General features: G+C 41.6%; 1 protein-coding gene across 1 annotated transcript in view; it reads right to left on the bottom strand.

Annotated features, from left to right (window-relative positions):
• Positions 1–13,333, bottom strand: part of pdlim2 (PDZ and LIM domain 2 (mystique)) — a 35,742-nt gene extending 22,409 nt beyond the window's left edge. Inside the window, exons 1-3 of the mRNA XM_069699779.1 lie at positions 13,050–13,333; positions 4,246–4,372; positions 2,113–2,264 (exon numbers count right to left, since the gene is read on the bottom strand). Of these exons, the coding sequence (XP_069555880.1) occupies positions 2,113–2,264; positions 4,246–4,338 (245 nt within the window). The 5' untranslated portion in view covers positions 4,339–4,372; positions 13,050–13,333. The remainder of the gene's footprint in view (positions 1–2,112; positions 2,265–4,245; positions 4,373–13,049) is intronic.
• Positions 13,334–14,353: the final 1,020 nt, after the last annotated feature.

The following is a 14,353-nucleotide window of genomic DNA, read 5'->3' as shown; positions in this document are numbered from 1 at the left end:
TCACCCAGAAACACCTCTAGTGGCCTCGGTTCCACATACTGCATGCAGGAGAGATGGCCAGACGACGAAAACTGATCCAGCATCTATAAGACGATTCATCCTAAAGGAAGGATCTCAACATGTAGGCCTGAAAATTTCATTGCTTTTAATTAGGAATTGCACAGCTGAAAAAGGCCATCATTCACTTTAAACTTGCACTTTGTTAAATGTATATTAGGACAACAGAGGAATCAATGGTCTTTAGATGGGGAGAAATATTTTAGATCAGATCAGTGTCTGGTCTGTAACCACTGACCTGAGGTTACAGGTCTCCTTCACACAAGAAGAATTAGTGGTAAAAATGCTAACTGGGATTTTAAACCACAGACATGAGAAACAGACATAAATCACCATTTGATAAACTTATGCTGACAAGAGCTGTTTACAGCTATCATTGAGTGGACCTGTAGTAACCTGCCTCCAGCATTGTGCATTGTAAGAACAGTGTACCGCTTCAACCTGAGAGGTGAAACAAAACACTTCATATCTGCAAGCTGTGAGCAACATCTAGGGTGAGGATAATCACTGCTTTATTTCAGTGGTTATCATTAAAGATTTTTGATAACAGTGCCAGCATCATATCCGACTTCCAGCATTGTTGCTCAAGTGATACTTTTTTTTCTCCAATTTTTTACTTTAAAAAAAAAATATTTTTGAAATCCATCTGAATAAAACTAGCAAAACCTTGACTTAAAAAACAATATAGGAAGTTTCTAATGAAAGAATAAGTAAACAAACTTGGAACCTGACCAGAAATTCAACATCAGCTTTTTCACTTACGAAGAGGAAATTCTTTTGCATTGTACCAAGATAGCTGTGTGGTAAAGCTTTAAACGGGCGTTATTCTGATAACCAACTCCATAAGGGAGAGAAACACGAGGATCACAGTATGACAAAGACTTTGGTCATCATGACATCACCCACAAGGCATCAATGAACAATGAAGTTGCACACAAAGCCTGACTAAAAACGCCCTAAGCGTAAAGACAGCGATGGTGTGGCTGCATGTCATTTAAAAGTATATTTAGTTAGCAAAGCGTGGGATGAATATGTTGTTGAATGCACCAACAATAAACATTATCTCAGTATGTAGCTGCAGACACAGCAAGCAACAACACTTTTCTATTCTGAGGATGGGCTGACGCCAGTTTCTTCCAGTGGGCAACACCCTCTGTGTGATGACGACCAGTACCCACATCACTGTCGGTTTGAGGAAGACAAACTGCCAACCAGATGCCGAGCTGGAAAGAGTGCTCTCAACTAAGCAGAGAACAAATCAAGCATTACAGAACTGTGCTACTCAGTTCAAATGAGAGCTTGTCTGAGCATAATTCAAGTAGTTAATATGCTGGATGAGCAGTATTAAGACAGGAGCCTGTGAGGTGTGTAAATGCTAAAACCCACTGACAGTCACAACAGAGTGGGATTGAAGCATAGCAGAGCTGCACAGTGGCATTGTCCTGGACAGGCAAGGAGCGCTGGTGTTGTTTCTGGCTTGGTAGGAGACATGAGGTCAGAAGGGAAAAATTCCCTCACATGGACGGAGGACATCCAAGGAGGAAGTATGTGTGCATGTTTGTGCGTGTGTCTGCATGCAATAAGAGAGGAAGACTAACAGAGAGAGAGAGAGAGAGAGAGAGAGAGAGAGAGAGAGAGAGAGAGAATGATGGGGGGCAACAGTGACAAGAAATGAGAATTTAGGGAGGACCTGTAATCAAAATGCCAGCCAAGAGCAGTCCTGGCTGTAAGGAAAAGCCTTTTAGTAGCCAACTCCTTGTCATCCAAACAAGGTCTTGGCAAATCTCAAAACAAGGTTTATTAAGAAGGACCAGGGAAGGGAACAGTGTGGCTCTCATACATGCTGGCATTTCCCCTGATTACAATCACTTGTTTTGTTTGTACAGTGCTTGCACGGTAGAGTTAAAAACAGTGTAGAGAAAAGATGGAGGCTGGGCACAAATACAAAAATTTAGAAACATAGCAGATATTCATATGGGAAAATATACTGGAGTCACAAAATAAAACTTGAACTTGAGCATGAATATTAGTCAAATGACAGATCTGCATTTATACCTCTCCACCACTAGCTGCAGATGGGTCTTGGAGTTCTTGATCTTGTTCTGGGCCTCCACGTTCAGCATGTCAGTTGTGTTTTCCCCGTTGATCTCCAAGATAATGTCACCGGGCTGCAGGTCTGCCTGCTCTGCCTTGCTGCCCCCGTTGACCTGTTGAATTGAGTAATGAGCTCAGGTTAGGTCCCTCTGGCTGCAGGTCCTGAAAGTAACACTACATAGACTCTATCCATCTAAAATGCACTGACACCTCAGCATCTTTTGACTGACTGTGGACAATTTGTCAGTGATTGACAATCAGCATTAAGAAATGGGCAAATAAGAAAAGAGCTGTGAAGAGCTGTTTCTGTCTTTTGTCTTAATCCAAACGGGTCTCTCCATAATTCAGAGCACTCGTAGTAAATACCAACAGACGCCACAGGATTTTTCACACACACATGGAAGAAGGCAGTGCCGGTCAACAGCAGACAGATTCATGACACCCTCGGGGAGAAATCATTAGTGTGACACTACTTGATGGTTTGACTGGGCCTGACCTTTGCAGCCAGCCCCACCGCATGTCAAAGCCAATGCTATACCACCACATCAGAGGGAATTCCACAGTAATGGGCCGAAACATAACGTCCACGGCACCACTCTCAGCTTGGTTTCTTTGTCCCAGGCGTACACACAAGCCTGCTAAAACAAAAGCTGAAATGAGAGACCGATACTGGAACTGCTTAAAACTTTAGAGGAAAGTATGACATTTGCCACAAAGAGTGCTCGCCTCACAATTAAAAACAGAGTGAGGCAATAAAACAAAGAATGCAAACCAAAATAAATAAAGAGCCAATCAGTGAGGATCAAAGTCTCTTTCCTGCCTCTCTGTAGGTAAAGAGAGATGCAGAGAGAATGCCAGTCAACAGACTGTTTCTCAGTCAGTTTAGCCAAGCAGGAAGGCAGAGGTGCCATTTCTGTGGGTCCACTCGAGAGGCAATTACCCGTTGCTGTGGTGACCCACAATAGTGCGTGCCTTTTCTGATCAGGACACGCCTGGTTTCACATAAACTAAGATCAGTTGGGGGTTCTTTTCCAGGGTCTGTGCCTAAGAGAAACAGGGGAGAGCCATCTTTCAGGCCAACGGGAATAAAAAGAGGGCATCCATATCATCTGCGCGCCATGCACTTCAGATGGCTCAAACCCGTGGCTGCTGCCTGGGGAGATGGTGGTGGGGTGAGACCGACAAGCCGTTTCTCAAACTGGGCTTTTAAAAACCAATTTGAGTGACGAAGTTTCTGTTTCAGTGGGAATTCCTGTCACCTCACAGAACCTGTTTGATATCGGAGACAAGCAAACGTGCTGAGGTAGTTTTCTGGATGGCGGTAACAAAATCGGACCGGAGACCATTATTCATGAGGAGACCTGTATTTTTAACATAAGCTGTTAAGAAGGGCCAAACAATAAATGCTTTTGAAGTTGGAGGAGGTTGAACTCCAGCTGTTTGAAGCATTGGTACACTGCTATGGCTGGTCATAATTTATCCTTTTTGGTTTGAAGAGCTACTGGGGGAGTCTCGCTGGAGATGTAGGAGCAGGATGTGCAGCGGGCAGAGCAGGGTGTCTCTGGCATGCAGACGGTAGTCTGAGCGAGGTTTCCTGGTGGTGTTTATTGCACACTGTCTGCTTACGGTGGTAATGTTTCCGCTTCTTCTATTCCATCTCTTTTTTCTTTTTCTTTTTTTTTAAACGGCAACTGGGAAAATATGGCCAGTAAAAACAACATGCGCGTGCGAAATGTACAAATCTAGTGATGCACGTGGTAACGCACGGGAGGCAGCACAGAAACACGAACCACAAACCTACGCTCACACATTGCACTCAGGAACCCGTCACCTCCCACCTCAGCTTCCACTGTTACTGTAATCAGGGGTTTCCTTCTAATGCAATCTACTTCCATTCTATTCTAACAGGTTCAGTAGTCAAGGAAATAGGTACGAAGCAGCAGCGGACATAAACAAAGGCAAGAAAAGAGATGTAGTGGGTAGGAAGTTGACTTTGCATGACGTGCCATTCCAGACGGTGTTTTGACAAAACCAGAGGATATGGTTTGATAAGGTGGGACGAGGTTCAGCTGCAGGGCTGCTGTTGGCGAGTACCTTTGATACGGTTATGGCCTTTTTGAAGTCCCTTCCTCCGTATATTCTGAAGCCCCATGGTGAGGGACCAATCAGGTTCACTGTAAGCGCCATTGTGTGATCAGATCAGCACACACTCGTCAAAATCCTGGGGGGAAAAAAGACACAGTGAACATGAGATTAATTATGAGTAATATGTGGGACCGAAACATGTGCATGGTTGAAAGTTTTCATCAGCATCATGTGTTTCTGCGGCCAGGCTTAATATTCGATCCACAGGTGAAGACAGTGAACATTTGCATAAGCCGCCTTTCATCTCCAGCAGCACTTCACTTCCACTGGACTAAGTCCCCTTGACATGGATTGTGCAACCACATCAAATAGGAATGGGAAGAATCTGAAACCAAAGACACATGACTAACATTGCTAAAGTGCCTGCAGAGCCGAAGAGTTTCATTAAATCCAAATGCTGCTTTTGAGACAAACACAAACAAAAGTCAAGCAAGGAGCTCAACAGTTCATTGTGGTTAACTTACCATTGAGTTGAATGTATATGCATAGAGTACACAGTGGTGTAGTGCGATACGACGTATCGTCGTGCAAACGCCAACCATACAAATATAAAATATCCACTGCAGACTACTAAACCAATCATCTGAGCAGTTTATTTATATAGCCTGTTCTCATATACATGTCTGAAAGGGCTCCCATACTATTTACAGATTCTGCTCTCCACAAAGTCCGCTGTGAATTTCTAAATGAAATGCCGTGAATCTAGAGTTTTAATTAACATTATTGGAAACACCAGAGCACAGTGGAACCATGTGAAGAATTTTGGTTGTTTTGTTCACATGAACGGCATCAATGCAAAATGAAAGGACGGACAAATCGTAATGTAACATCATTCATGGGTTAGTTTCTGTCCTCATTCATCCATATGGGAGGAATCAGTGCAGCTGAACAATATTTTTGTTTTGATAGTCAGCACTGATTATCCTGTTGTCTGATGTGCCTTGTCAAGCCTTCGCTGATTATTTTTATCTTACAAAACTCCAGAGAGCTGCATGTCATGGCAGGATAGAACAGAAACATGTAGAGCTTTAATTACTGGTGAGGCTGGAGCTTTCAAAATATTACACACTGCAAAATTACGATTGGCGTTGACAGTGTGGTGTAAACCACCGTCTGTGACATACAGATTTTCGACAGAAGCCTCAGCTCATCCGTGTAGATGCTCGGTAAAAGGGAGGCAATCTGGCGAAAATTACTAGGAATCAAATGTTTCTTAACTGGAACTGCTTCCCTTTTCCTGTTTACAAGTTACTCGGCATCAAAATTCTCCTCGATTTATCACCGTGTACTTTGACATGAACAGCACAACAGCACAATAAAGTCCCTATCAGCAAGTTACTAAAGGGTAATCAGATGGCTTACAAAACATGACACTGATGTTCTAAATAAGTGGAAGCCTTTTAAATACATCCTCAATAAACATTTAACTATATGTTAGTTAAATGTCTCAAAGAGTATTTTCCAAAAGCGTCAAAAAAAGTCCGGATCATAATTAACATTTATACGATCCTCTAACATATTTGTGGGCCAAAACCAGAGCGGGACACTTTATAAAGCATTAAAATAGTTGTGCTGTGATGTTTCTTTTTGACTTCACGGTAAACTGCAATTCAGTTGTCAGTTTACTGTTCAAAGTTGCAGATGAAGCCCGTCTGTCGTGTGACTGCATGTGGAGACACAAAGCTCTGTGGTGTGACTATGTGATGATGGGATAAAAACGCACAGGTTCATAAACACATCAACACCTGCATTGTGTAAACACACACACACACACACACACACACACACACACACACACACACACACACACACACACACACACACACACACACACACACACAGCTGCTGTATCTGTGTGACTGAAACTCATCTCGCTAAAAAAAGAAGCATTTATTTTAGCTGAAGACATTAGTGCAACAAGTAATATGCAGGTGCACTCGTAGATGATGACATAAGCTATTTAAAGTATAGACTGCTTCTCTCGCAAAGAGAAAAACGTCGACACCAAAACAACTTTATCTGTTGTTTAACTCGGAGTCTTGCATCACCCTTTTCAAGTAAATGCAAAACTTGCACCTGACTTGTGACTGTGAACTTTCTATTGCAACACAATGGATTTCTTTCTCATGACAAACTAAACACATTTTTTTATTTTTTTTTTGTAAATGTGTTATTGACTGTAATTTTACTTCAGAAAAAAGGAAGGTCACAAACGCACAACGATGTTAAGCAGATCAACACCAAGGGCTGGATGGCGGTAAAACAAAGTTGACACTGGAATCAGTACGGGTACCTTGAATTTGATGCCGGTAAATGATCAATATTTTTCCCAATACCAATTATATAAAACATTTTAACAAAAGTAAAACTATAATGCACATTACGGTACAAATCTTTAGTTACACTTAGAGTGTAACCCACGTTATTTTCTGTACTTACTATTTACAGATGTTCTTGAAATGCTTCCCATGAAAGCTTTTGGTAGATGCTTGCTAGCCCAGAAGCATCCAGTTACTGCAGCACACGTCACTCAAACAGATGTGAGGAGAAAAATGACTTTTAAAAAAACAAGTGAAATAAGAAGATTCATGTAAGATTTACCTCAGCTGATACCGAGTGATTTCATCTACCTTGGCGGGCCATCGAAATAGAGCCCATGTATCCTGTATATGCGATTTACTCATTGACTGGGCATTTATGACTACTCGTATCTACTTTAAGCAATTTGGTCAGTGCCATAAAAGTATTAAAGTTCACTACCCTGCTCTGTCAGCATGTTGATAATAGGCCCTGATTATATACGGTAACTGCATCGGGCTAATCATAGGTTCATGTCTAATGATCAACACAAAGTTATGATCAAACTACAGTTCTTAAAATACCCACCTTGGACAGCATTGTACACACTGTGACACACACTGCCAACCATGTGGAATGATGACCCGACTTAGTGTCTCCATAAATAAAGTAATAAAAGGCCTGTCAATGATTACATAATTGCATAATACGGTTATCAAAGCTCCTGAAAGCATGGCCAAGACAAACAGAAATCACAGAGCCCAGAAAAGTGGATCTAGGACAGCAGCCACGCTGCTCCCCTCAATCCCTCCAAACATTGGCCCGTTTCATTGTCCGCACATTCCACAAGTGTTTGGGAGAAGCAGTGCAGGCCTACTCACTCATTAACAGTCTGGGCCAATTAGCAGGGTTTCTGGGCTCACCATCATTAGGGTCTCTTAATTGCTGTGGCCTCCAGGAATAAGTGCAGCTGTGATAATGACAGGGAGCAGCCACCCCGAACCTTCCCAGCCCCTGGGGGTGTCAATTAGATCCCTGAACCTCGGCAGCTTCTGCTGTAGAGTGGCCATTATCATCCGAGCGCCCTGCTAATTCTCCGTGTAAACGTTCAGTGTTCACATCATAAAAAATGCTCACGGTGGATAACGTCTAAGTGAAAGGATGGTGAAAGTATGTGGCGGAGCGGAAAGGCAGGGAAGAAAACATGTTGTGATGGTGAGGATAAGTGGCGCACTCATGAGCTGGGTTTAATTGGCTACTGATCAGCTTTTAAGAGACTGCACTGCAGCTCACATAAAGGAAAGTGCTGAACCCAGTTTGATGAAACCCTCCCTATCGCACAAAAGTAGCGTTGGGCAGCTGCCAGGACACAAAAGGTGAATTCTGTTCTGGTGACATCTCGCCGATTTTGCTGCCACACCAATTTCAGCAGCGTAATTCAACACGCCCAACACAATGAGAGGAATTCTAGTCATGAAGTCATGTGTGGCTCACAGTTCAGCATCAGCCGCACAGCAGGAGGTCGGCAGGAGGCGAATGGAAACGGGTACTGTAGCCGTAGTGAAATACTATCACATCCGACTAACACAATAGACAGGTTTATGACTTGCCGGTATACCTGCATACCAACAAATAGCGGGGTGTCAAGTTTGACAGACTACAAGAGGCCGAGCTGTCCAAGTGCATTACTGCAAGTAGAGATGCATTGATATGGAATTTCAGCGCGGATAATAGCAACCAATAATTATCTGTTTGATATGGCAGGTATGATAACTGTAATACTCATTTTATGAGACACATAAAAGTCACCAGGACAATGTAACTCAGAAGTTGACTTTTCTAATACAACACTAACATCGTCTCTGCAATAAATATGTGAAATGATACACTTATTTGTAGAAATAATAGGAAAATATTAGTTTGGGAGTCATTTCAATGTTCTTTTCATTGTCAAGCATGTACAGGCTACAACTATTAGAGTAATGTTACACACTCTTGAACTAATTAACATCCTCATTTCTTCGCCCGCATGTAAAGAGACTCACTGCTGGTGAAGAGGAGGAGGAAGGGCTGATTGCTCCCCTCATCAAAGTCCACAAGAATTCAACTTATTTTTACATACAGTGATTTAGGCAAAAAAAAAGTTTACATCCAATAAATGATCAGCCCAAATATTTTGATAATTTCATTTAATTAAATGCTTATCTATTGGTATTTATATTTGATCAGCAAGTTTCCTCCCCCGCTGGACTGGAGCAGAGGATCACTCGGCCTTAATCAGCTCCAGTTTCAACAGAGAGCTTTATTAGCACGTGACAGACTAAAATAAATGTCCAACAATGTCCATTGCCTTTGATTTCTATGTACTGGCACTAAATATGAATTATTTGCAGCAAAGTAAGCAAATCATAACAATTTGGATTCACATTGTTGAAAGATCCTAATCTCGGTACTGCTGTTGTGCATGTAAAACACACTTTGAGGTGGCAGGTTGATGAGAAAACAGTAATGACTTCAGGAACCACTTCATTGTATTTCAGTTTCCACGGGGACATTCTTGCTCTGAGGGAAGTTCTAGCCTGCCATGTACATACTCTGTATGTTAAAGGCCTTTTGGCACTTGTCACGTCTATGAGAGATCGTCCCTGTAAGCAAAAAAACAGATAGACTACGAAGGGCCTGTTCTTCTCCTTCATACCGCTACTGAGATTCAAGACTCACCGCCTCAGAAACATGCAGAAAGCCTTTAAGGTTTAATCTATAAATATACAGTTTATCCTAAAGGTAAAATAATAAATAAAGAGGACCATTGTGCCAAAATCAACATTATATAAATGTTCTATACATTTCTGACGTTACTCATAGTTTACGCAACTTTTGAAATATTGAATAAAGTTAAAAGAAGATGGATTATCAAAAGAAAATGTGCTGTATAGCAGAAGTCCCAAAACTGTTCTATCACCCCATAAATATATGTCACATAGTGTTTGCTGCTCATGTTCTGACAGTAAAAGGTAAACAGTACTACAGCTATTATTCTTTCTGGTTATAAACAAGAGACAGGCAAACGTCAGTGTACGTACATGAACACAACAACACCTAACGCATATGCAATCTTCGATTTAGCCTGTTTACAGTACCGTGTAGTTATGGGTAGTCGAGGCTGAGTGAGAGAAACCTGCTAACACAAGTCTGAAACTGTGTGTGTAATTGACCAGAGTGGCAAAAATTACGATGACTCACCCCTGATGAGTCATTAACTTTGATTCGCGTGTCATCACGACACCGTTATGGCAACCAGTACTCGTGTTTACAATTGCACAAGTATTCAATACTGAAGAAGTTCACAGAAAGACTACTTTAAAGATATACTGCTGGAGAACTTGCTGTTAAACTAGTAAATAAGTGCATCGCAGGAATCCATTACCGTTATTATGTTTAACAAAGCTAACCCTGAGAATTAACACCTCATTTAGTCAGAGCAATTAAACGTTTGGAAAAACAAGTTGTTACCAAATGTACTGCTCTGGAAATCAAATATTTGTGTACACTGCTTGGCAATGGATTAACTAAGTTGATAGTTCTGTAAATTAAAATGCCTGGCAGCCAAACAGGGCCACCTACATGAACTTTTCTCCTTTCCCGGAAACACTGGAGGACTTAACTGGGACTGTTTTTCCTTCTCCTTGAACTCTGAGCCAAAATCCACTGGATTGAAATGAACAGGCTCTCCAACATGCTACCACTGAAAGAATGGATGATGAAGCCAGCAGACGCATACATTCAACTGAAAGCTCTGGCTGAGCTTTGACGCGAAAGGAACACTCTCTTCGCTGAAACACTGTGGCTTCAGGGGAATAGTCCCGGTATGAATCACACACTTGTCAAGGCTCTCCCTGGTCTGCCAGTGTGAACTTTCCACAGCCCGTGTTGGTGCCGCTGTTGACTCTAACCTGCGTGTCACGCGGCGCATAATGACAAGTCGGCACCTACTTGGACACACACACACCCACTGGATCAAAAGGAGAAGAATGCTGTCGTGAGCCTCTCCCTGGGTAGAGCCGAGTGCAATCATTCTTTTCATTCTCCAAATCACACCCATATGGTCAGATAAAGCTGCCATCACTAAGGAGATAAAAGAATATCAAACAACAACACATGATGTCCACAGGGGTGTCATCAAATGAATCACAGACTGAAACATACCTGTAATTTGTGTGGGTTACTCCCTCTTCAAACGAGAAAACTTTAAAAGGTAGATGCTCCTGGTGGGTTTAATCCAGAAACATAACCTTTAAAAGTAGAGCTGCAATTCATTATCCATGAATCTGTTTCTTATTTTCCTGATTTATCGATTAGCTATTTAGCCTTAAAAATGTCCAAAAATTGTAAAATATATCAACCGGTGCAGCCTAAAACATCAGGTTTTATTCTGACTACAGTCCACAACTGCAAGATATTAAGTTTATTATCATGGATAATTAAAGAAAGCAGAAAATATTCATATTTAAGAGACTGAAATCAGAACATTTTAGTATTTTGTGATTTAATAAACTACTCAAAACGATTAATTGATTATCACAATAGCGGGCAATTAATTTTCTGTCAACCAATTAATCGACTAATTTCTACAGCTCCACTTTTAAGTGTTGTATAATCTGATTTACTGCAGTACAAAAAAAGCTTTCTGACATCATCCATCATCCCTCTTTATTATATGTTTGAGCCACTGGATACCTGAATTTCGTCGAGGGGATGAATAAAGTATCCATCCATCCATCTAAAATTCCTTCATCTCTTTACATCCACAGTGAGACTTGTAACAAGACAAGGATTGTCTCATCCCTCTCTGCGTCATCATCATCATCATCATCATCATTTGGTGATCATTTTACTGCCGTTTAAACCGAACACATTCGACACTCTGCAGCTCAACAATCAGGCCAGTTCACCACATCCTCTGCGGGAAACTATTCGGCGCTCCTCACAAAAGGCTCCCACCGTGAACCACTTTGTTCACAACAGGCGCACTCTCAAAACATACTGCTGCAAACTGTGCACCTTTCAGATATGTTGAAGCCCGCTGAACAATTTTCTGAGGTCTATTTGGTAAGAATCAATCCTTTGCCTCAAAACTTGATGTAAAGTGAAAGAAGTAACAGTCAAAACCATCCTGCAAAAGCTCTGCCTCGACTAAAACTGAAAACCACACTGTGAGACAGGATCCAAAAAATACTTTCATGTTTCAGACGAAACAGTTAATACTGGCATCCTGCATACATTTTCATAAAAGAGAAAAGCTGCCTGTCATAAGAGCCAAACAAGACTAAAATGTTCACTTGCTTCAGTTAAAACCTCAGTGCAATTGTAAAACAAACAAAAAACCCTTTCCCTGGGTTAGAAGATAATGAGTTGGCCAGCTCTGTTGTCTTGAAAAGCTACTGCTTTGCTATATCCAAAATTACAGTGGTCCATTTTTGGTTGCTGGATGGCTTTATCCTGTCTGAGCTCCCTCTCTCTCTCAAAAAGAAAAAGCAATCAGGAAACAAAGAATAAACCTGCCTTTTATTCTTTGATGTTTGTTCCCTCTTTTTTTTTTTTTTTTAAAGGGAGAGACAGAGAGAGAATGCACATGAAAAGGCAGCAGAGCACAATCACAATGGAGAAAGTATACAAACAGTTATGGGGTTGGAGGTTTCAGAACATGATGGTTTCACTGAGGCTGCTCTGGATTATAGTTCCCCATCTGCTGAGCAGCACAGCCGGGTCCACTGATCTATCAGCAGTCCAAGAGAACTGGAGGAATAGCCATGTTTTAAAAAAGGAAATGGAAAGAGACTTGCAGCTGGCTTGAACTTGAACTAAACTGCTAATTCAGAGTCATTACTCTCAACAGAGCGAAGATAACAGCTTCAGCAGTTGGACTAATGTGGCATGAATACCGAGAGTTTCCTGAGGTTGCACCTGGACCAGCCCCTCCACAAATCACACTGACTACTTAATGTGCAAAAAAAACAACCTCCCTTGCTCTCCTGAATACAGGAGGGATGGAAAGTCGACAGGAGGTGTTGGAAACTTGCACTCTGTGTGGGCTAAAGTTGTTCTACTCTGCCAGACTGACTTCCAATTTCCACCTCCATCATGCATCATTAGACACAGCAGCTTATAGGTGAAAGCTGCACACTTAAACAGCACGCATACTTGGCATAAATCCTAATTTTGCATTGCTTCACTGCATTCTCTAAAGTACAGAGCAGACTATAAACTTAGAACTCACATTACCTGCCGTAAAAACAACACAACAAACAAACAGAAATAGGGTATGTGCAGTTAAAAGATGATTTCAATGCAAAAAAAAAAAAAAAAAAAAAAAAAAGGACTGTGCCGAAAAAAAAAACCGTTTTAATTGGCTCGGAGGCGGTGGAGGCACTTTTAATAACACTTTGTTCACTTACCAAGGTGAGTGCGGTGTGATTTAAGGTGCCTTCTCCACCTGTTAAATCTCTGCGCGGTCCTCCACGACACACTGAACACCCACCGGGAGACTGCAGGTCCCTGAAACAACGACTGCTTCCAAAACACCGCAGTTTTATAAGTTTCGTCCGTCGATGTAAGAGCACCGAAGCGCTGCTCAGTCCCTTGCCTCCGTGTCTGTGTCTCTCCTCTGTTTTGTCAGATGTTAAGATGGCACGCTTGAACGCCACCTGTGGCTGCGCGCGCAGTGATGGTATCACTGGGGACGGGCTCGCGATGCCATGTGCTGTTACCAAAATAAAAGGGACGACACAGGCAGCAAACAGGGGCGTGTCGCATCGGGGAGGGAGGAGGGGGAGGAGGAGGGAAGGTGCTACAGTGATAATTGAGCCATTTATCCAAAAACCACTTGCGCTTCTCGTCCACGCGCCACCTGCTGACGGAGCAGAGCAGAGCAGCACGCAGCGCAGCGCAGCACGCGCTCCAACCTGTGATGATAATAATAATTGAAGTTATTACATTACATTACATTACATTTCATTTAGCTGACGCTTTTATCCAAAGCGACTTGCAATAAGTGCATTTCAACCATGAGGGTACAAAAACCTAGAACAACAGCAATCAAGTGAAGTGAAGGGTTTCCACCTGCTGGCATTACAGGTGTGAAATATATTGCTGATTGGATAACTGGTTCATATGAAATACACAAATCACTGGTGTAAGTTAGTGTTAAGTATTATTTTATGTAAACCTACTTTTGAGGTGTGGGTAAATAAACGCACGTCCACAGCGTCATCAGTAGGATTACTTTCCGTCAGTTTGTACAAGGTATCACTCCGCAGTCTAAACTATCATCATCAATGCAGACAAGACGCGCAATAAAGAATTTCTCAAGCACATTATAAAATATATAATTGGTATCAATCAAATCAGGTAAATAATCTTTAAAAAAAAAAAAAAAATTTTTTAAACACGAACATAATTGCACAGATATAGCAGATTGCGCTAAAACAGTGCTACTTCATTTGTCATCAATCATTTTATTAGTCTTGTCTACCTTGGGTCATCTCGTGAATTATTTTAGGCCACATTGCCAGTCAAAATAAGCACCTGAGATTTCACAATAACAATATGTATTAATCTTAGCTACACCAGTGAGATAAATAACAACTAATCCTGTTTTATTTAAAAAAAATTATAAACATTGCAATATAAAACGGTAGCCTATAGCTTATGCACCTTTTATGTGTTTCTGCTACATATGTATTTACCTATAATTAGGTAA

This window comes from Brachyistius frenatus, unplaced genomic scaffold (assembly GCF_029030835.1).
Source record: "Brachyistius frenatus isolate BFR_SWC_R1_liver_20210118 unplaced genomic scaffold, ASM2903083v1 Contig_31, whole genome shotgun sequence".
NCBI classification, from domain to species: domain Eukaryota; kingdom Metazoa; phylum Chordata; class Actinopteri; family Embiotocidae; genus Brachyistius; species Brachyistius frenatus.
Note: the sequence above shows the minus strand (reverse complement) of the source record. Positions and strands in the feature narration are given on the sequence as shown.